The sequence below is a fragment of the Cherax quadricarinatus genome, chromosome 60 (genome assembly GCF_038502225.1).
Source record: "Cherax quadricarinatus isolate ZL_2023a chromosome 60, ASM3850222v1, whole genome shotgun sequence".
NCBI lineage: Eukaryota > Metazoa > Arthropoda > Malacostraca > Decapoda > Parastacidae > Cherax > Cherax quadricarinatus.
In genome coordinates this window covers 10,699,137-10,723,008 of record NC_091351.1, presented here as the reverse complement: position 1 = coordinate 10,723,008, position 23,872 = coordinate 10,699,137, and the positions used below count along the sequence as shown (strand labels likewise).

At 40.8% G+C, this 23,872-nt stretch overlaps 2 protein-coding genes across 4 annotated transcripts in view; both read left to right on the top strand.

The window, feature by feature from the left end:
- The window catches only part of LOC128694397 (phenazine biosynthesis-like domain-containing protein 1), a 30,201-nt gene extending 27,629 nt beyond the window's left edge, over window positions 1-2,572 (top strand). The window contains exons 6-7 of the mRNA XM_070097932.1: window positions 1,628-1,690; window positions 2,420-2,572. Coding sequence (XP_069954033.1) covers window positions 1,628-1,690; window positions 2,420-2,532 — 176 coding nt within the window. The 3' untranslated portion in view covers window positions 2,533-2,572. The remainder of the gene's footprint in view (window positions 1-1,627; window positions 1,691-2,419) is intronic.
- Window positions 2,573-3,009: 437 nt separating this feature from the next.
- LOC138854465 (uncharacterized abhydrolase domain-containing protein DDB_G0269086-like) overlaps window positions 3,010-23,872 on the top strand; it is a 55,297-nt gene continuing 34,434 nt past the window's right edge. For 2 of the 3 annotated variants that reach the window (XM_070097929.1, XM_070097927.1), the window contains exons 1-3: window positions 3,028-3,223; window positions 20,330-22,319; window positions 23,249-23,401. In XM_070097929.1, coding sequence (XP_069954030.1) covers window positions 20,332-22,319; window positions 23,249-23,401 — 2,141 coding nt within the window. In that variant the 5' untranslated portion in view covers window positions 3,028-3,223; window positions 20,330-20,331. Of the gene's footprint in view, window positions 3,224-20,329; window positions 22,320-23,248; window positions 23,402-23,872 lie in introns of all 3 variants that reach the window. The other variant, XM_070097928.1, reaches the window with a different exon arrangement.

The window sequence follows — 23,872 nt, the reverse complement described above, 5'->3', positions numbered from 1 at the left end:
GGGATGGTTCACTACACTAGTTAAGACCAGGGTTGGCCTACTACACTAGTTAAGACCTGGGTTGGTTCACTACACTAGTTAAGACCAGGGTTGGTTCACTACACTAGTTAAGACCAGGGTTGGTTCACTACACTAGTTAAGACCAGGGTTGGTTCACTACACTAGTTAAGACCAGGGTTGGTTCACTACACTAGTTAAGACCAGGGTTGGTTCACTACACTAGTTAAGACCAGGGTTGGCTCACTACACAATTCTTTGTACGACCTAACCACTCATAATCCGCAGCTCTCTTCCCTATATATATATATATATATATATATATATATATATATATATATATATATATATATATATATATATATATATATATATATATATATATATATATAATAGTAATTGAAAGTAACTAATGAAATTTGATTTAATCATCTTTTTTTCTTATTTCCAAATTATCTAAGAAATTTATTAGGCCGAGATCGTTGATAAACCTTAGTGACTGTGCCTATTGTTGCAGAAGGATAATTCATAAGTAAGTCAGGTGTAAACAATCACTACACTCGGGAGTGTTTCCACACTCTCTCTCGATGCTACTTTGTCTCTGCAAAAAAAAAAATGGATTTCAAATTCCTACAAGACTAAAAATATTCCCAGTCATGGAAGGTATTGATAGGTTACGTAAATTAATGTAGATAAAAGTTATGTTACATGTTTTATGAGACAACATGTGATTTATGGCATGTTATTGTGAGGACGTTTGGCCCACCAGGGACTTTATCAATTCTCTCCGAAGTCCCTGGTGGGCGAAACGTCTTCTTGGTAGTTTAATATCTTTATCATGCACCCTATACTCATCCTGTGGGCGATAGTCAAAGAGATTACAGAGATACATAATGGTTCCAGGAAATGTACCTCAACATTACAGAGATACATAATGGGTCCAGGAACTGTACCTCAATATTACAGAGTTACATAATGGGTCCAGGAACTGTACCTCAACATTACAGAGGTACATAATGGGTCCAGGAACTGTACCTCAACATTACAGAGGTGCATAATGTGTCCAGGGACTGTACCTCAGCATTACAGAGGTACATCATGGATCCAGAGACTGTACCTCAACATTGCATAGGTACACAATGGGTCTAGGGACTGCACCTCAACATTACAGAGGTACACAATGGGTCCAGGGACTGTACCTCAACATTACAGAGATACATAATGGGTCTAGGCACTGTACCTCAACATTACAGAGGTACATAATGGGTCTAGGACTGTACCTCAACATTAGAGGCACATAATGGTTCCAGGGACTGTACCTCAACATTACAGAGGTACATAATGGGTTTTGGAACTGTACCTCAACATTACAGAGGTACATAATGGGTACAGGGACTGTACTTCAACATTACAGAGGTACATAATGGGCCCAGGGACTGGGCCCCAATGTTTTGATAGCTGAACAAGTTACAAAGGTAATGAATAATTCAGAAACGTCTTCTCGGTAAAATGCCATAACCCGTATGTTGTCTTATTAACCTTTTCGGTAAATAATTCCACTGTTTTACATTACAATGTTCCTACACGTTACTGCCCTGAGAGCTTTAAATACATCATTATTGTTCCACAGGATCAGCGCACACAGTCTTGGGTCCCCACTGGTCACAAGAACTCAGCATCTCTAAACTCAGATGTAAGTCTGTGGGAAAAGCTACCGGAGATTAAGAAGAAATTTATCCCTGAGAATCAAAGTAAAGATAAGAAATCCTATTTTGAAAAGAGCTTAAAAAAACTCTTATGTCTGATCACTGATCCTACAAACTACTATAACTAGAAATTACAAAAACAAACTAGAAATTAAAAAAGCAATTGAGAATTAAATCTGGGTTAATGTCTGGTTATTTTATCACAATTACAATGAAGACTAAGCTCTAAACCCTCTAGAGTCATGTAACCCTAACACACATTAGCTACAAACGCCAAACAAATAATTACGATTTAATCTTAAGATGTGGCATGTTTTACGGGGTAGATCTTTTAGATTATATGCTGAAAGTTTTATTTAATCCCTAATTTAAAGATTAAACTATTATTGGCTTGTGATAAACACATTACATGTAATTGAAACCCAGTTAACCAAGTGTGTACAGGTGGCATGTATTTTTTATGACTGTAATCTATAGGCTTTGAATCTAATAAACCAGACAATAAATCGAGCATATCACCAAATGACACGAATCAGGAGATTTTTTTTCCATTTCTCTGGGTAAAAAAAAAAAATACTCCATTCTCAAATTAGTCTCTGCAGTTTATGTCCCTCGATCCTAACTGCATGTATTTAGATATCCTTCCCCAACCATCATTTCACATCCTTATCAGTATTATTGCCAACTTGATGCTAACAATGTGTCTTGCACACCAGGTCGGCAGTGTTCCCCCCGGGGCGGTGATGTGCTGGTCACTGTGAGGACTGATGGGCGAGTCGACCTCTCAGGACAAGCTGTCACCATCATCCAGGGACATGTTACTCTATAACATCTCGGTATATATATATATATATATATATATATATATATATATATATATATATATATATATATATATATATATATATATATATATATATATGTATATATTATATATATATATATATATATATATATATATATATATATATATATATATATATATATATATATATATATATATATATATATATATATATATAACCTATTCTGTTAGTAAACAGTTTTAGCACAGTATTGTTTCATTTTTCAAGGCATTTCTGACGGCTCAGAGCATATATTCGGGGCAGTGTTTTGATGCCTGTATACAGTACATACTTCGATGCACACGTCTCAGGCTCCTTTCCTGAAGACAATTCCCCGTCCCTGAAGACAAGACCCCGTCCCTGAAGACAAGAAGGCACTGTCCCTGAAGGCAAGGTTGCCCCGCCCCGTGGAGGCGCAGAGGCTCCTCCCCGTGGAGGTAGTGAAGCCCCGCCCCGTGGAGGCACCCAGGAGAGCTTCACCACGCTCAACCTCGCAGTTTCGAGCCAAGTTTTCTGCGATGCGCACGATCGAACATTTTTGACACTATTTTATTTACGAACTTAGTTTTAAGGTTATTTATTACGAATGTATTTTTTACGTGTGCCTAGTGTATCGTTTAAGTGTTTAATATTAGTTATCACAGACGTGTGAGTGTCAAGTGTCTTAACGACCAGGTGAGTAAACACTCAGCCTCGTAGATCTTATTGTATCTTATTTTGTTAGTATGGAGACGGTTGTATATACCGAGTGGTCTTTGTCTCTCAGTATATATATATATATATATATATATATATATATATATATATATATATATATATATATATATATATATATATATATATATATATATATATATATATATATATATATATATATACACTGAGAGATTAATCCCTGTTATTAGGTATTGAAAGTAATTCTGACTGTTGGCAGAAGGTTTGTTCAGTGCTAATGACTCATGTTGATAATCTTGAAAGTCAATTAACTATAGAACTTGGAGTGAACACAGAGAGGTATATACATTTCCCTTGGTGCAAATACAAAAATGTATATGTGTGTGTGTGTGTGTGTATACCTTTGGGTATATTCAACCGAAGTTAAAGTATACAGACCAATATCTAAACTATAATAATAATAATAATAAAATAGAGAACGTGATCCACAAGCAACATAATGCTCTTACACCTTGCTAGAATGGATTCAGAACCTCTCAAAAAGTATTGCTGATGCGAATAAAAGAATCTTTGCAATAGATTACGCAGCAATCAGAAACAAGTGTCCTCCCGGACCTTCACGTTTTTCCGCGTAAAACTTTCAGTGCAGCTGACTGCTGTGTTATTCCTCACTAACTTACTCACCAAGGACTCCCAAGACTGCTGTGTTATTCCTCACTAACTTACTCACCAAGGACTCCCAAGACTGCTGTGTTATTCCTCGTTAACTTATTCATCAAGGACTCTCAAGACTGCTGTGTTATTCCTTACTAACTTACTCATCAAGGACTCCCAAGACTGCTGTGTTGTTCTTCACTAACTTACACACCAAGGACTCCCAAATTCTGTTGAACAAACAACAACAACAAGCAGTTATACATGGTACTGCCTCAACTACCCAACCAATTAGGTATCCCCGAGGGTAGCATCCTGGGCCCCCTCTCTTCCTTCACTATACTGACTTAACCTAGTAGTGACTAGGATAACATACACTGGTAGTAACTAGGATAATATACACTGGTAGTAACTAGGATAACAAACACTGGTGTTGTGGAAAATACTATATATTTTCCTGAAATACAGTATATGTAAATTGATGGCCTATATTGTATTTAATAAAAATTGTTATAAAAATGGGAAGCCCTGCGCCTGCGCAGAGAGACTCGTCATTTTTTTGAATTGAGTCAACACAAACGTTAGTGAATAATCGGAAGAATTTTTGTGTTCTAGAGGTTATATTGGGCTTAAAACCTCTCAAATAGGAGCCGAAATTGTTGGATGTGTATTTCTGCATAAGTTGAGCATTAAACCGATGTACAGGGCAGCTCCAGGAACCTCAGATAAGTCTGTTTATGTTAAATTCTGGCCAGTAAATTTATAAATGTAGGCAAAAAGGGGGGTCCAGTACATGACAGAGTAATCTCCAGTCAAATTGGTGAGTAGTATTAAGATATATATACTCCTTCTGTTATATAACTGTGCATATGTAATCATTTATTAATTTTAATATACAGTCCACAAATTTTTATATTTACCAGAATTCCTAGTGATGCATATTTCATTTGTAATTAATAGGTCTTGAGCAACTTGTGGTTATGACAGTGGTAGGTATCGAAGGGAGACATTTTTTGCTACCTAGGTGTCCCAAATTCCTACTTGTCTCGGTAACTTTGATAAATAATAATGATCTTTGTTACAATTTACTGGTATGTACCTTATTTTATGTCCAGATAAATGTAATTTTCCACAGGTATTGACTAAGATAACATACACTGGTAGTAACTAAGATAATGTACGCTGGTAATACCTAAGATAACATACACTAGTAGTAACTAGGATAACATACACTGGTAGTAACTAAGATAATATACGCTGGTAGTAACTAGGATAACATACACTGGTAGTGACTGAGATAATATACGCTGGTAGTAACTAGGATAACATACACTGGTAGTAACTAATATACGCTGGTAGTAACTAGGATAACATACACTGGTAGTAACTAGGATAACATACACTGGTAGTAACTAGGATAACATACACTAGTAGTAACTAAGATAATATACGCTGGTAGTAACTGAGATAACACACACTAGTAGTAACTAGGATAACATACACTGGTAGTAACTAGGATAACATACACTGGTAGTAACTAGGATAACATACACTAGTAGTAACTAAGATAATATATGCTGGTAGTAACTGAGATAACACACTAGTAGTAACTAGGATAACATACACTGGTAGTAACTAGGATAACGTACACTGGTAGTAACTAGGATAACATACACTGGTAGTGACTAAGATAATATACGCTGGTAGTAACTGAGATAACACACACTAGTAGTAACTAGGATAACATACACTGGTAGTGACTGAGATAATATACGCTGTTAGTAACTAGGATAACATACACTGGTAGTAACTTAGATAATATACGCTGGTAGTAACTAGGATAACATACACTGGTAGTAACTAGGATAACATACACTAGTAGTAACTAGGATAACATACATTAGTAGTAACTAAGATAATATACGCTGGTAGTAACTGAGATAACACACACTAGTAGTAACTAGGATAACACACTAGTAGTAACTAGGATAACATACACTAGTAGTAACTAGGATAACATACATAGGTAGTAACTAAGATAATATACGCTGGTAACAATGAGATAACACACACTAGTAGTAACTAAGATAACATGCACTAGTAGTAACTAGGGTAACATACACTAGTAGTAACTAGGATAACATACATTGTAGTGATCACATTGCCATTAATAACCCACCACGTTTCTTTCTCATAACTGGACTATTAAGACAGAAAAACATTTCAGAGGTCAGACAATACTGGTAATGTTAACTGGGTATATGTGACGCCAAGGTGTCTCCCTGACACTGAAAACAAAATCCCTGTCTTGCCATTAGGCTGTAAATGAAATTTGATTTTTTTTTTTTTGCAAAATATGTAACCGTTTTGAAATCTTCCTGGCGCTGTATGGCCCATATGGGTTTAGATCTTTCCCGTGAATACGATAATTTGTTATAAGGAAAGAAAGAACGCATTGTCACGGAACCAGCGGCTGGAGTTGCGACGGGCTGACGCTGGCGTCAGGGTTAAGATTCTCACGAGTGTAATTGGTGTGCGCGATGTCAGTCGCTTTTCCTGACTGGTACCTTCCTTGTTAACTATAGCAGAGAGTGAGCTGACACGTCGTGTTGCAGGGAATTATACGTACTTACGCTCTACGTCATGTTGCAGGGAATTATACGTACTTACGCTCTACGTCATGTTGCAGGGAATTATATGCAGATTCATACTTTTGTTTTTTTCCTCTTTTGCTTGGAATTGCATGAACTCTTGTTACGTGACTTGTATGGAGTTTCAAGAAATTTTTTATCGTCTCCTAGCTGGGAAATAACTTTTTTGAGAGTGAGTGCTCTATATATGATGTTAAGAATAAAAAATATTTACAAAAACAACTACTACTACAATAATAATAATAATAATAATAATAATAATTTATATATATATATATATATATATATATATATATATATATATATATATATATATATATATATATATATATATATATATATATATATATTTATATATATTCTTATTAACACATCGACCGAGTCCCACCAAGGCAGGGTGGCCCGAAAAAGAAAAACTTTCATCATTCACTCCATCACTGTCTTGCCAGAGGGATGCTTTACACTACAGTTATAAAACTGTAACAGTAACACCCCTCCTTCAGAGTGCAGACACTGTACTTCCCATCTCCAGGACTCAAGTCCGGCATATATATATATATATATATATATATATATATATATATATATATATATATATATATATATATATATATATATATATATATATATATGTTATCGTGATAACTTGAGCAGTTTCTTCCTTCACTAAGAACATAAGAAAGAAGAAGTACTGCAGCAGGCCCATTGGCCTATATGAGGCAGGTCCAACTGGCCCATGCGAGGCAGGCCAACTGGCCCACGCGAGGCAGGCCAACTGACCCGTGCGAGGCAGGTCCACTGGCCCATGCGAGGCAATATTAAAGGTGTTTAAGGGTAGCCGGAACATGTATTAAGGAAGGTCTTAGGCGTTCCCACGACAGGTGTTAAGGGCTTCTTAGTGTAGTTCCTGAACATTGGCGTAATGGCACTCTTAAGGCGCAAAAATGCCATTAAACTTTTTTAGTGACCACGTCAGTGTTGCTAGCAGTGGTAAGAAGGCCCTGTTGTGTTGGGCTTTCTCCTGTTTGGCACTCCTGTCTGGCACTCCTGCTTGGCACTCCTGCCTGGCACTCCTGCTTGGCATTTACTCACATAGCCAAGCACAACCTGCTCAGTCTGCACCTAAAGACTCCTGCTTAACACTGTTTGGGATTTCTGCTTGGTACTTACCACACAGTCAAGGACAACCTCTTCAGTTTGCCATATTTGAGTAGTCTTGGCACTCCTGTTAGGCACTCCTTGGCACTCCCATATGTCACTTACCACACAGTCAAGCACATCCTAGGCAACACAGCCTAGAGTAAAATATATCTGGCGTACTGTGTTCGTGCCTCAGAGGCAACGTAGCAAATTTATCGACCACACTTAATTCTTTATGTTAATGCAGTTATTATTATTATTATTATTATTATTATTATTATTATTATTATTATTATTATTATTACTAAAAACACTGTAAGCTCGCTCAGCGGAGCTTTTGGTCATGTAAGCCGCCTTTCGGCTGGGTTACCAGTCCACCTCATCATAAGTAACTATTACGTGAAGTACAAGGTGTGAAGGTAGGTTGTTCCACCCCAGAAATGTCACTACGAGCCACAGCTGAGTATAAACACGTGTTCCAGGAAGCAGCTGTATCATCACAGGTGTTTAGCGTCAATAAAGAGTAGAACACCGGCCCTACACCTGTGATTACAGGTGATGTATTACTTCCTGCCTTTGCAACACTGCCGTGCAAGTGCTTAACACCCCTGGAGAAGATCTTTTCACGTCGGATACTGTCTTATATGTCAGCGACAGTGACTATGGTATGTGATTTCAAGGTAACAACTATAGCTTGGGTTGCTTACAGGGTTAATTATAATGGCGATGATTTCAAGGAGTAACTGCGCTGACGGTGGGTTCAAGGAGTAACTGCGCTGAAGGTGGGTTCAAGAAGTAACTGTGTTGACGGTGGGTTCAGTGAGTAACTGGGCTGACGGTAGGTTCAAGGGGTAACTATAGCTTCAGCAGTTTCAAGGGGTAACTACAACGTCGGTGATTTTGAGGGTGTAACTATGACGAGGGTGGGTTCAAGACCCTTCATGTGGGATACAACAAAGAAAGTCACTTCACGTTTTTAGAGAGGAATAACAGTCGTCAGTCCCGTAAAAAAAGACTATGTTTAGAACTGTAAGTAGTCGGCAAATAAAAGTTTGCTTGTGTTTTTAACATTTCTCGACAAGTCTTACTATGAAAGAGGTGAAAAGAAGCATAAAATTGAAGTATACTGAGAGGTGTATGTTTCTCAGTGTGTACATACAATGAGGTTTATTACATATTTTATGGCATCATCATCGACACCATGCCTAACCCTTCTAGGGTAGGGTAGGTGCCTGAGCCCGAGCCTTTAGCTCATAAGACTGTCATTCCCATTTGCCCCCTTGGGGCGGGGATGGCAGACCAGAGAGGCCTAGCTTGTGGCTAGGCCTGGGGACAGTTGGTCCCAAAGATGAGGAGGTACTTGTGCCTCCTCCCATGGGAGACTTAGGTCTCAGACACTCCCTAAAGAGGGAGCCAAGGCCGGGCCACCACTTGGAAAAGGCCTGGGCCGGGAGAATACCGGCTAATCTTTAATAATAATAACATATTTTATGGGTTAAAGTATTTTTGTTTGATAATAAATCAAAATCAAATCAAAGTTTTCATTTCTTTGTACAGTAAGCAATGTGTAGTTTACATGTAACATAATATTTTCAAGCACGAAGAAAGCCACTTTCATGTATGAACATTTCGGTCATTTTGGTTTACATGAAGCCATAATCACCGTCGTGTAGTCGATAGGCTTTAAAATAATCAATCAATTCTGTGTTCTCCTAAAAGAATTGAATGTCACATTACCGTGACTGGAACAATACACAAATAACCCGCACATAAAAGAAAGAAACTTATAACAACTTAAGTTTTTTCTGCTATGTGTGGGTAATTTTGTATTGTGTTATTGTTGCCAGACTCTTGGTGCTGGCGAAATAAGTATAAAGAAGGGAAAGACAGAAAAGACAAAAAAATATCAGTTTATGCTCAACCACCAAGTGTTCTCCCGTGGGGAGCTAATAACTATGATTAATCTCAAACTTCCACAATTTTCACCTCTACTAAACTCACTTCTCGTGTGTAGACACCTGTACGTTGCCTTCCCTGTGTTTCTAATTCACGACATCTCACTAACATCCTTCACTCTTCCATGTACTAAACTGGCAGTTCGCCCAGCTAATACACTTGGAGACATTATGAATTATACTTCTGCCACTGATACTTCAGGTTCGTATTGGTGTTTTGACTGATAAATTTAGGTGACCAGTATGATAATGAGACACAGTATGCAGAGTAAATGTTTATATTATGTTGTTTCGCTCGATGACGTGATAAAGTCCAATAATGAGCGAAACAGAAAATTGTCTCTTTTTTCAGATGTCTACTCTGTTTCCTGTTTGGTAAATGGACACAGATACAACTTAAGAGACATTTACCTAACATTCTGTCGGTAATTCTACCATTATTACTGTGTTTCTTGCTTCACTTGCCCCCTCCAGCACACTGGTAAACCGGGCGGCTCTTTTCCGACAGCCTTAAGGAACATGAGAGAAGTGTTCACTTTGCTGACACTAACGAGGCTCCCTGCTGTCATGTTAGAGGTTATTGCTATCACTTAAGCTGGGTTTCTACTGAAAATACCTTTCCCTTCTGGAGACTTCACAGACTCCGCCTTGAGAGGGGGGCCCTTACACACAACATTCCTAACATGTATGTTACCTCCGGTGTTGTTTTTGTAGATGCTTGACTCGCCCAGTACATTGTGAGGCACTCAGCCTTAAGCCAATAAACTTACAACTTTGTGGTGCTTCAGTAAGGCTGACCGTGGAGGGAAGAAGAGTGAGCAGGAGGGGTGAGGGAGGTCTAGTTAAGATTGTGGAGGGTAAACGAACAAGGACAGACAGTAATCAGGAGGTAGGAGGGAGGAAGTGAACAACATACATGCACACATACACGTACTACACATATAACATGATTCACGTACATATTTAACTAATTATCGTAGGAAAAACATGCACACACTTCATGTGTCAATACAGGCGTTCGCATGTTAACATTTATCACTTACCACAATGACACTGTTTACAGATGTCTTCAACACATATATGTGAAAGACTTTTAATACAGATATTCGACACAAAAGATAAATAAATGGTATAATAGGGCGAGAGATGTCAAAGGAAATAGAGGGTGTGGAGATCACCACACAATACATACACAACTTACACATGGTCAGCCAGGTGGACACAGGTGGGTACTATATTTCTCTGGTGTGCCTAGACGGAGGTTCAAGCCGCCACCACCACTCCTTGTGCTTAATGACCGCCACATGGTATTAAGGTTAAATATATAGGAACGTGTACACGACGTATACAGTGACTTGTATTATAATTAGGTACAGGTTATATGGTGTGTGGTGAGGGGGAGTAACACAGCGGGAGTCATGCTTATGTACTTTAATATTCACATGTACTTTAATATTCACATGTACTTCAACATTCACATGTACTCAAACATTCACATATACTCAAACATTCACATGCACTTCAACATTCACATGTACTCAAACATTCACATATACTCAAACATTCACATGTACTTCAACATTCACATGTACTCAAACATTCACATATACTCAAACATTCACATGTACTTCAACATTCACATGTACTCAAACATTCACATATACTCAAACATTCACATGTACTTCAACACTCACATGCACTCAAACATTCACACATAACAGAGCGAAGAAGACAGAGGAGAAGGGGTAGATTATATTCTTTTATATTCAGAGAAGATGCTAAAACCTTAAGAGTCAGCGCTAAGCAGCGGAAATGGTAGAGAGGGAGAGACGATGCTGAGGAAGGTGTTCAGCGATGGTAGAGAGGGAGAGACAGTGTGGAAGAAGGTGTTGAGCGATGGTAGAGAGGGAGAGACAGTGTGGAGGAAGGTGTTGAGCGATGGTAGAGAGGGAGAGACGGTGTGGAAAAAGGAGTGTCACTCGTCAATCACTGGTAAGATCCTTGAGACAATAATCTTAAGACAAATGACAGAGTTTTTTGACTACCACTCACTACTTTGTGATGGTCAGTATGTCTTCAGGAAAGGTTACTCTGCTGCTGATCTGTTGTTAAACCTCTCCACTAAGTGGCACCACTCACTGGATGAATCCAAAGTCAGCTGTGTGGTAGCACTGGACATTGCTGGCGCTTTCGAAAGGGTGTGGCACCAGGGCCTCTTAGCAAAACTTCAAGCACTGGGAATTGCAGGCTCTACGTTATGTCTCCTCAGTGATTACCTTCATGGTAGATCTCTAAGTGTAGTTCTCAATGGAACGGAATCAGCAAGACATCCTATTGGGGCAAGTGTTCCACAAGGAAGCGTACTGGGACCATTGTTATGGAATGTCTACTTCAACGACCTTCTTCATCTCATCCCAGAATCACATGCATATGCAGACGACTGTACACTGACATTCACTTATCCAAGAGAAGAAATGCCAGCTGCTCTAAGCTATATCAATCACCAGCTGAGAGCTATATCAGCTTGGGGAAATAGATGGCAAGTAACATTTGCACATGAGAAAACGCAAATGATCGTCTCTAGGCACCATGATGGTAATGCTGGTGCAGTAGTAAGGATGAATGGGAGGGTGTTGGCACCTGGAGAAGTTGATATCCTTGGGGTTAAATTTGACTCCAAACTAACCATGAAGAACCATGTTGTAAATCTTGCAAACAAGGCAGCCAGGAACCTTACAGCAATTCGCCGTATCTCGCATCAGCTTGACAGTAGGGGTTGCAAGATTCTGCACGAGGCACAAGTATGCTCACACCTTGAGTATGCTCCACTTTCTTGGTTTGCCTGCCCGCCCTCTCATCTGCGACTGCTTGACAGAGTAGAGAACAGAGCAAGACGTCTCATCTCTCGCCTGGACCCATCCTGGATAGATCTGTCATTTCAGCAGAGCCTTCAACATAGGAGGGATGTGGGTGGCCTTACTGTTATGTACAAGGCCAATATTGTCAAAGTACCACACTTGGATCCACTTCGAGGACAGAGTGAAACAAGCCTTTATGCCACAAGACGGGCAGAAAGCAGCAACTTCACTCTGGCTGTACCCTTCTCCAGAACATCACTCCATCTGAGATCATATATACCCAGGATGACTCGAGTATGGAACACATTCGTACAGCATAATGATGTCAACGAGATAAAGTCAGTTGATCACATGAAAATGCTGGCCCACAGATGGCTCCAACTTCATCCTGTTCCCTACTTGTGTGTCTCATAACAATAAAAAATGCTTTCAAATGAGCTGATGTAGGTAACAGCTATTAGCTTGCCAATAAAGTTAGGAATCCTTGACCTGTAAATAGCTTATCAATAAAGCTAGGGATCCTTAACCTTGTCAAACCCTGTGTAAAAAAAAAGGTGTTGAGCGATGGTAGAGAGGGAGAGACAGTGTGGAGGAAGGTGTTCAGTGATGGTAGAGAGGGAGAGACAGTGTGGAAGAAGGTGTTCAGTGATGGTAGAGAGGGAGAGACATTACTCACCTAGTTGAGGTTGCGGGGGTCGAGTCCGAGCTCCTGGCCCCGCCTCTTCACTGATCGCTACTAGGTCACTCTCCCTGAGCCGTGAGCTTTATCATACCTCTGCTTAAAGCTATGTATGGATCCTGCCTCCACTACATCGCTTCCCAAACTATTCCACTTACTGACTACTCTGTGGCTGAAGAAATACTTCCTAACATCCCTGTGATTCATCTGTGTCTTCAGCTTCCAACTGTGTCCCCTTGTTACTGTGTCCAATCTCTGGAACATCCTGTCTTTGTCCACCTTGTCAATTCCTCTCAGTATTTTGTATGTCGTTATCATGTCCCCCCTATCTCTCCTGTCCTCCAGTGTCGTGTGGAGGAAGGTGTTCAGTGATGGTAAAGAGGGAGAGACAGTGTGGAGGAAGGTGTTCAGTGATGGTAGAGAGGGAGAGACAGTGTGGAGGAAGGTGTTCAGTGATGGAACAAGGAGGAATATTAAGAACTAACAACCAGAAACTACACATGAAAAACAAGGATCCATTGAGACGCTAGAGGCGTCTACCGTCTTAATACTACTACTGCTAGTAATAATAATAATAATAATAATAATAATACCCTTTAATTTATTTATACAAGGTGACGTATATGAAAGCTTCTAGGTGTACGTAATACCAGATGATGATGATGATGATGGTGATAATAATAATAATAATAATAAATATGGCTAAAGTGTTTGTCAACACCACCTCACTGGCTTATCAGACATACCTCAGAGATTATCCATCAGTTATCAGCCATCATTAATACGTCGTCTTCCAGGAAAATACACACTTCTGGCTTCACCCTGAGCTACCAGTGTTGATGGTTAGGCAAGACGTGAACAACACTCTGTACTCAGCAAGTGTTATTCACTAGAATGTTAAACATTAGTGATGTGTAATTAACTGTGCGCAAGGCGGAATAGATAACTGCAGATATTAATTTTTAAATGCGATTCTTCGTGAAGCGATATGTAATTTACTGTCAGAGTATACGTATACAGTTTTAAAATATGCAGGTGAGTATATACGTGTATAATTATGTAAGTACATACGCTTGCAACTATGTATGTACATCACTGGCTATGCGAGTACAGTGTATGTACATCACACGTATACACCTATATATATACGAGTACACACATGACTATGTGAATACACACGCACACAACTAGGCGAGTACACACAAAGAATAATTTTATCATTAGAATGCTGATTAAATTGTATGTATATGTAGTGAGATATATATAACTCGATGTATATAGCAAGTGACTGAGTGCAGTGACACCAGCAACTCACAATAACTTTCTTGGTAAGAGAAGGTGAAGGAGGGACTAGTGTCGTCAGCTCTTGGCTGGGGTCTTACAAGACCTTTCTAGCCACCTAAACATTTCTCGTAGTGAGGACCGGAAATTTTATGACGCCTGTCAGTGACTGAGATGCCACAGTCGATGTGTTGTAGCAGGTGTGGTGGTGGGTATGGAGGTGGGGGAAGGAACAGTGGATAGGGAGTGTTGGTGTGAGGGGACGTAGTGGGCGTAGATGGTTAGTGGGCATGAGGAGTGGGTGGTGGAAGGGTGGTTGTGGAGTCTTGGAGTGTAGGTGCTGAGGGCGGAATGATGGTATGTTTTCTGAATCGTTTGCATTACTTTTAATAAAGTTTGTCCACGAATATTAATGTGGCAGTGTCACCACAACATATAATTACAGATTTTGTGGAGGTGGGAAGGGCGGGGCGGGCGCACTGCGGAGGGTAGAAGGAATTTGAATGACATAATATAATTATGTAAAAGTAAATGGAAATAGATTAAGATACGTGTGCAACAGCTGGGTATCTTTAATAATAAAACTTTTCGTGTACAGGGTGGGCGTCTTCAGTCAAATAAAGAGGGAACAGTAGTAATGAAATAAAGATGATGTAATCAGTCCATCAACCTTGGAGAAAAAGTATTTGAGGTGGTCAGTCCCTCAGCCTGGAGAAGAGTTCAGCTCCATGGTCTGGAATGATCGTTCCAGGTATTTTATACCATTTTCAACAATAGATGGAAATACTCTGTAGGGGAGAGGAGGCAGCAGTCTGCGAGATGGAACGAGCAGTGTTGGGTACAACTACAAGGAGAGAGAGGGAAGTGATCCTTGAGTATCTCCACTTGTATGTTCTCACCACCAGTCTCCTGACTGTGACTCACTGCCTCATATTTGTCACGTATTTCTTTACCGCTTATGTTCTGAAAGGATGGACAGATACATAGATTAAAATGAGTGGTTTTGACAAGGACTTGTCTGGAAAGGGCCAGTAGGTCTGCTGCAGTGTTTTTCCTTTCCTCTATTCTTATGTTCTTTATAGAATAGCTTACTCTCTCATGTGTCCCAGCCTCACCCAGTCTTTATTTACCATGTGTATATAGAGTTAACTATGTCATTTATTTTTTCAAAATCTCAAACTTCTTTTCTCTTCGGGACTGTACAGTCCAGGTAAACTGCGAGTAACTTCGAACAAATCTTTCCTGTAAACTAACGTAAATGTAAACTTTACATAAACGAATCTAAACTTCAGGAGTTAAGGAAGCTGTGAGGAGTCTGGGAGACAAGGTTGTGTTAGTGATGTAAGTGAAGCCAAGTGAAGCGCAATGCCGACACTCAGATCAGCTCACTGACACTCAGATCAGCTCACTGACACTCAGATCAGCTCTTTGACACTTAGAACAACTCTCTGACATTCAGACCAGCTCTCTGACACTCAGAGACCCCCAAGGCCAGTATAGTCCCTAATCTCTCTGTCTCTCACACTCTCTGTGCATGGAGTTGATGTGTTCAGTCCATGAATCTTGATAACAGTACAGCGGAGAACGGACTTATATACTTCAGACAGGTGAGGCGAAGCAGTGGTAGGTGGCGTCACCAGTGGAAACATTCACTAGTGGAAATAGGTCATGCCTAGTATAAAAAAAAGCCACCAACGGGCGAAACGTTTCCAGATACTGATACCCAAATGTTGTACAGGTGTCTCATTTATCAACTTGTCGGTTTTCTAAACCGTTTATGCAACATCTCTGTGAAACTTGTCGGGTCGTTTTGACAATCAAACACCCGACTGACTGTATCATTCATCAAAGAACATGTGTAATCCATTTTCGGTCTGTATTTCAGCTCCTGGGCGTTTTACTTTGCCTACTTTCCTTTCAGTAGGCCACACACTGAATTTTTTGAGAAAACTAACTTGGTGCGTCAACGTTGACATTCCTTGTTAGCACAAACGTTCATTCATCACACTACTTCTGTTTTCCGATAGCCCAACTTTCACCCTCATAGCCTTATCTCTTTATAATCTGTACAGGTTTGGCGCATTTTGTGGATGTAATAGTTCTCTCTTTATTTCCCTCACTCTCTCTCTCTCTCCCATTATTAAGGTCTGCTTGCTCCCCTGGGAGTTCCCTGGGAAAGAAGGGAGAGCAAACAATATGTGTGCGCATTGTGTGATGGTAAACACTGATATGACATTGAAAAGTGTGTGTTGCTGCTGCTGCTGGTGTGTGTTGCTGCTGCTGCTGGTGTGTGTTGCTGCTGCTGCCGGTGTGTGTTGCTGCTGCTGCTGGTGTGTGTTGCTGCTGCTGCTGGTGTGTTGCTGCTGCTGCTGGTGTGTTGCTGCTGCTGCTGATGATGATGTGTACTGCTGCTGCTGCTGGTGTGTTGCTGCTGCTGCTGATGATGATGTGTACTGCTGCTGCTGCTGGTGTGTACTGCTGCTGTTGGTGTGTTGCTGCTGCTGCTGCTGATGATGATGTGTACTGCTGCTGCTGCTGGTGTGTACTGCTGCTGTTGGTGTGTATTGCTGTTGCTGCTATTTTATTTGTAAGGAGAAATGAGAAAATTTCTCCGGCCGCGGATGTCATTTGATGACTCGTTGCTATGAGTTTTTCACTATCTGGGCGGGGCCTTCCTTCTGGCTTATCGGTCCACCTCGTAAAAAAAAAAAGTTAAGATGTGATATTAAAGTGTCTCAATACCACCTGAAAATCTGAGCACTTTTTCATGTGATAGGATGCGGAAGTGTGTGTGTGAGGGAAGGAAGGTGTTGGGGTTGTTTGCTTGCTGGTGTTTGAAGGAATGGTGTGGAGTAGGGCGTGGTTGCGTGCAGAGCCTTCTACGAACATTATCTTCTTGTGGCTATTGCCTCAGAGGAGCCACAGGCGTGAGTCCTACCAGAAGAACTTCTCCACTGTCTCATCCTCATAAGACAGTGTTTCCAGACGTGTTCCAATTCAGATACTTCCGAACGGTCCACGGCGCTAGACAGTACTGACTAACCTCTGTCTAATAAATATAAGCCGTTTTTACTTAAGTTACGTTAGGATAAATTAATGAGCCAAAATTTATACATATTAAGCCAGCAATAAACTGGATTACATTAAGATGGAGGACACAACTGACCTGTCCTCTTGTTACAATTTCTTTAACGCTTATTGTAAATCTAAAAGTATTTTTTTTTTCAGGATAGGTTAAATTGGGTTGGGTTAGGTTTCACAAATTTATTAAAACGTACATTTAACCATAAATAAGAGGGTCACAAGAAGGGGTCGAAATATACAGACCAATTAATCTTCCATATTTCTGTTTATGTTTCCTAAGTAAGAAAATTGAAAATAGAAATGGCCAGGATACTTCTGGATGAGGTGAGCGAAAATAACCTGGAAGCTTTCAGATATGTACGATCATCACTGGTGGTGCCAGAGTGGACTGGTAGACGGTGCACCCCAGTGACCTAATTCGTTGTAAAGTTATCGTTGGTTATGTAGCGTGGGAGGGAGGGAGGGAGGGAGGGCGATAGGGAGGGAAGGATACTGGAGGTTATCACCAGTGTTACGCAGTGCTACATACACTGTCGCACACAAATCCGCATTCCTTGACAAGTACTCTCCCTACCACCTTATTCTGTTCCCTGCTCACTTTGTTGTCATCCTCTCTTTATTCTCTCATCCCATCTTCCACTGTATATCTCTCTCCATTTTACAACTTTTTTTTATCATCCCTCCCTCGTCCATTCTCACTTCCTTCTTGTTAATTGTCTCTACCACTGTCAAGCACGACTCCATCTTGATACAGTTGACGACTCTGACTGCGTGTCTTAAAACTAGACAAAGTGCGAAAGTTCGCTGCGAGGCTGGTCCCGGAACCAAGTATAATGGTATACGATAACATAATTAATGAGGCAAAACCTCACAGCAATATAGGAGAGGAAAATCATAGAAGATAATATGAACATAACTTAGTGAGTTGATAGCGCAGACAGAACAAGAGTATGAGACCACACACTACTTCCTCCAAGTGTGAGAACAGTGTTATGCATCGTGGATATGAATATATATTTTCACGAAAGGGCTCAGTGAGTCTGTCAGACAAGCACAGAAGTGAACTTTGATATTCCGCTATCTACGGGAACAAAGTTTAAAAGCTCGCTGACGCCATTATCGTGTGGATGTTGTGCTGATAAATCTCACTTTACAAGCTGTGAATTATATATACTGAGTAACGCACCTGTGAATCTTGGTAGTGTTTAATGTCCAGAAGGTATAAATACATGCTGGCCACACACTCCTGAGTGTGTGGTAGATGTGTGGTCTCTGACAAACAACGAAGTGAAAGGTGACTGTTGTTGGTTTACAAGATATGATAAATCACGGGTCTGTTATAACATGGCCCGTTTAGTGGTGTTGGCAGTATTAGAAATGCGCACAAGACAATGGTGTCCAAAGACACACCTGAAGGTAGGATAGCCGATGGCTCTATTGTTGGGTCACGGCAGTAGTGAGGGTTGGCTTACCCGTGCCTGACTCAGTGGTCTGGGTGTGACTTAAGGGGCACGTAAATTTATTCAGGTATACACAAATACAGTTACATAGATTATCATACATCAGCATATGTGTAGTACCTGGGATAACCCAAAAAAAGTCCATTGGGGTCCTTTTATCTTATTATTATAATATAAAGGTGATAATATCTTATTATTATAATATAAAGGTGATAATATCTTATTATTATAATATAAAGGTGATAATATCTTATTATTATAATATAAAGGTGATAATATCTAATTAACATACTATTAAGACTATCTACTACATGAGGGTCATTAAGGCTACTACATGAGGGTCATTAAGACTATTACATGAGGGTCATTAAGACTACAATACGAGGGTCATTACTAGGAATAAGGTAAAATTACACGTGTGTTAGCCAAAAAAAATAAAAAATAATTCCCCTCCCTTTCTGTCGCTATGTTCATCAGGTTCATCAGGCACCTAAGTTCCTCCGTCTTCTAATAACATGTTCATTTTTCCAGTATAATCTTCCCTGTCCATAATTACTATCACATTTTCTTTGTTTCGTAAGATGAAGTCCAGGATCTTTCTTTAATTCATGGTATAACTTAACAAATTTTTGAGGACAAACTAAATGCGATAGTAATTATGAACAAGGTAGATTATAGTGGAAAAATGAACATGTTATTAGAAGACGGGAACTTACGTGGCTGTTATGAAACATTAAGGTCGCATGAACAAGGACCTGTCGTGGTTTAAATTGCAGCGCCACCACAGGAAGGCGGAAAATATCAACTTTTTCTATGGTGATTGTAGTGAGGAAAACACTTCTATTTGTTAATTATAACTAAATATATCAGCACACAACTACTCTGGTTGGAGAGGTGGAAATCTATTGTGGGGGCGGTGCCCCATTATTCCTGTTTCCAAATACATTCCTGCCCCCCCCCTCCCTGGGGATGTTGATCATCTCCTTGAGTTATCTCATTCATATTATTGCGAGGTTTTATAACTTGATTTCATTATTTGACGACTTTCAGATCAGCAAAAAATTAATTACACGAATTTATAGGAAAAAATAGTCTGGAGCACAACAGTGCCATGACCGAGGCACCGCATATTGAGTCTTTCTTTTCTAAAATATATCATCATGTAGAGTCATACAGTGTTGACAGTTTTCTTTCTTGTTTAGTTGGAAATCATGATTTTGAATAAATTTAGTTTCACTGAAATACTGCCAATTATTATTGATTCCTTGTTTATCTGATCCTTTGTGTTCTTGCGGGATGTTTGGAAAACATTTACCAGGTGCTGATACCTGTTCTCTTTTTCAGTTATGGCAACATACGATATTGCTAGTATGGAAGCCACGACCTCTGCCACAGTCTCGGACAACGACTACTACCCCCACACGACTACGACCCTTCCCACGTCCGACGATAGTGCGCAGTATCGTTTATCTGACGAGTCTGTTATGACGACCACGGTGAGCCAAGGAGCGGAGGCAGAGAAGACAAATATAATGGAAAATAAGGAGAACCAAGGCAACGACAACCGTTTTTCACGCGCGGAAGGCCAGAAGAGGCCAGGGTCCTTCATGAAGATGCCCACGCTGAAGAGGGAGAAGTCCTACTCTGAGACACTCGAGAGGAAAAAGAAGAAAGTAAAGTTCTCCCCCAGTGAGGGCGACGACAGCATCATAGTGGACACTCGCGTATTTGAGCCTCAGGTTGTCAACACAAGCCAGGAAGACGACGCAGAGAAAGACGACAATGTTGTCTCCTCGACAATCAAGAAACTCCTGAGAAAGAGTTCCAAGAAGAGAAAGGCGAATATTGAAACGCAAACAGACGAGAGGGACGATGTAGAGAGGGCAAAGGAAAGCGAGCACGCTCATAATATGAGAAACACTGGTGAAGCAGGATCAATAGAAAGAGTATCAGTGGACAGAGACGTAGATCCAATACCACAGTCATTCTCTGACAGCCAGAACCAGCGTGAAGATGAGGAAATACACACTATTGATGACAGCGACCACCCAGATAGCGTTAGCTCACCAGACAGTACTACACCGGAGTCTCCAACTGCAATGACCTCCTATGAGTCCTCCAGCGAGACGCAGCCTTCCTCCAGGTTATTCAGAGGTGACACAGGTGAGGATGCCAGCCGTGACGTCAACGCTGAGGCAGGAGTGCCAACAGTGCCGTGCCCTGAAACGAATGAAAGTGAAGACTTGACATACTGGGATGTTAATGACCACTGTCTATATACCTCAGAGAAACATTTAGACACAGCAGTACCTGAAACTAACAACGAACACGATTACAGTTTGGATAAAAACAAACCCTTAGATTATTATAGAAAACTGCCGCATTTAAGATATGAATATGATTCGGTAGTTCCTCGCCAGGTGGCTCCCTTATCGGAAGAGCAAGAGTTAGAAATCAGCGAGTTCAGTAAAGCCGACGACTCTTGGGATAATCCGCAATTGTCGTGTGAGAAACAGCTGAAACCATTAGACGACTCTAGTCCCACTTCTCAGGTGACGATCAAGCGCGAAGGCACCTTCACCCTGGACGGTCCTCCTCCAGCCAAGATCACGAAGCCATCCTGCGATGTTGTCAGTAATGTAGCACCCTGCGCCAGGCTGCCCCCAAGGGACAGTGTTATGGAACCCCTCCAATTCTTTGTTGATTTAACGACGCCGGAACGTTCTCCAAAGGTCGCTCGACGTTCGGAAAGTAAAACGGGTGATGATGCTAATTTACGTGCAGCTAAGCCTTCTCCTAAGGCGATAAAACAATCTAAAGAGACTGAAGGCAATAAAAAATCTCTACATCAAACTTCTTCCATAACTACTTTCAAGAATAATGCAAAAAGAACGTTCGTTAATGCATGGAGAACAGCCACCAAAACACAGGAAACTCCACACAAATCCTTGAAGCACACAGCGAAGGCTCCTCAAGAGGCCTCGACACCCAGGCCCTCCCCGACCAGACTGCAGAAAGAGAACATAATCAAGACTAACAACGCTAGGAAGCAGACAAATGCCAAGACCCCGAAGTCCGTCACTGGTGAGACTGGCGCCAAGTCCGTCACCTGTGAGAAGCAGTCGACGCCAAAGGAGCTTCAAAGACGCAGCCGGGAACCGAAGAAATTTCTCCCGCGCCAGGACACGGGAAGCTTACCCACAGAGAGGAGCCCATTGTGGGGAGGGGTGTCCCTACCCAACTTCAAGAGAGAGGGAACATTCACAAAGAAGTACGATGCGGAAAAGGACCGCCTGCAGGCAGAGTGTAATAGACTAAACGTCGAAAAGGAAAGGTTGGTGGCTCTCAAATCTTGGTGCATGGCGGAGTGTCTGACGGTGTCTGGGAGTCTCATCAAGAGTGTGTGGGAGAGGCTGTGCCTGACTGCCTGTCAGACTTGGCATTATATAATACATATGAAGGTTATTAAATTAGTTTCGATAAGAATGACCTTCGGTTTATTTTTCACTCACTGCTCAAACTTAAGGCGCTTAATCCAGAACTATGTAATGTATTTTATATATTGCAGGTAATTGTACGCCGGTTCCATAGGGATTATACAGCGCCTATGGGGAAGAGGATGGGAGGCCTTCATGCTTAATTCAGGGGATTGGAGCACAGATCCAATCCAAACCGATTATGCCCCCCCCAAAAAAAATACAGCTGTTCCCCCCTCCAAAATAAGAAAAAAATAATTTCCCTCAAAAAATTTACTTACGTCTTACGTGAAAGCAAGTAGGTTATATAAGTTATTCAGATCTTTTTCCTGATCTTACGCTGTTGGCATATCATTAGCCATCAGACTATCAAAACAGGCTAAGAAGCGATTAATTAACAGGACACACCAGGTGTTGTATGTGGGTGAAAGAGAGTGGACTCTAGACGACGGTACACCAGATAGTTGCTCTGAGAGATTTTGTGGGGTGAGGTAGGCCAGGTTTACCCTACACTGAGAGGTATATCAGTCACTGTATACACACTCGAGAGCTTATTTTAGTCCCTAAATTAGAGATTAAAGTACTATATTCTTTAAGTTAGTGCACAGATTCCACTGAGGAGCATAACTTGATAAAAACATTACTTCCCACTCCCCAGGCGATGTATGACCATTGCTAGTTTAGCATTACTCCTTTCACATAATAATGTACAGGTAATGGCAGCCTTAATGACTTACGTGAAATAGATAAGCCTTTAATTAACAGCTATGTTGGCAATGTTTTTCAGGCTTCAGAGCGAACTGTGTGAGGTTCGCGTGAGACTGGAGGAGGAGACAGTGGCCAGGAAGGCCCTCAGACGCACACACGATCTCAATCTCAGACACTTGAGGGAAGGCGAACTCCGGAGGACTGAGCTACAAATTACAGATTTGAAGAACAGGTGAGCACCAGCCAGAGTGGAAGGTCAGGCAGGCTGGGGAATGTAGGCAGGGAATGACGAGTGTGAATGTAACGAGAATATGGAGGGAAGAAAGAATGAAGAATGTGTCGAAAGGAAGAGAATTAAGGAGAGAGAATGAATAAATACTGCGGAGGAAGGAAAGGCATAACTGTAAAGGTAAAAATGGTGGAAGGAGATTGCATGGGTTGGTGGAGGTAGGAAAGCTGAAAGGAAGGGAGACAACATAAGCAAAGAAAGGATGAAAGGGAAAGATACGTAGGAAAAACCAAGGAAAGGGAGGAAAAAATAAAAAGATGGATAAAGGGTGGGAACCAATTAAACCAAAATTTCCTGGCTCAAAAGATGAGACAAGAAACGTAGGGAGGCAGGGAGGATGTAAACACACTGAGAAAGCCGAGGGTAAAAAGTCGATTAATGGAATACAATTTCATTAATAAGAGATACACAAAC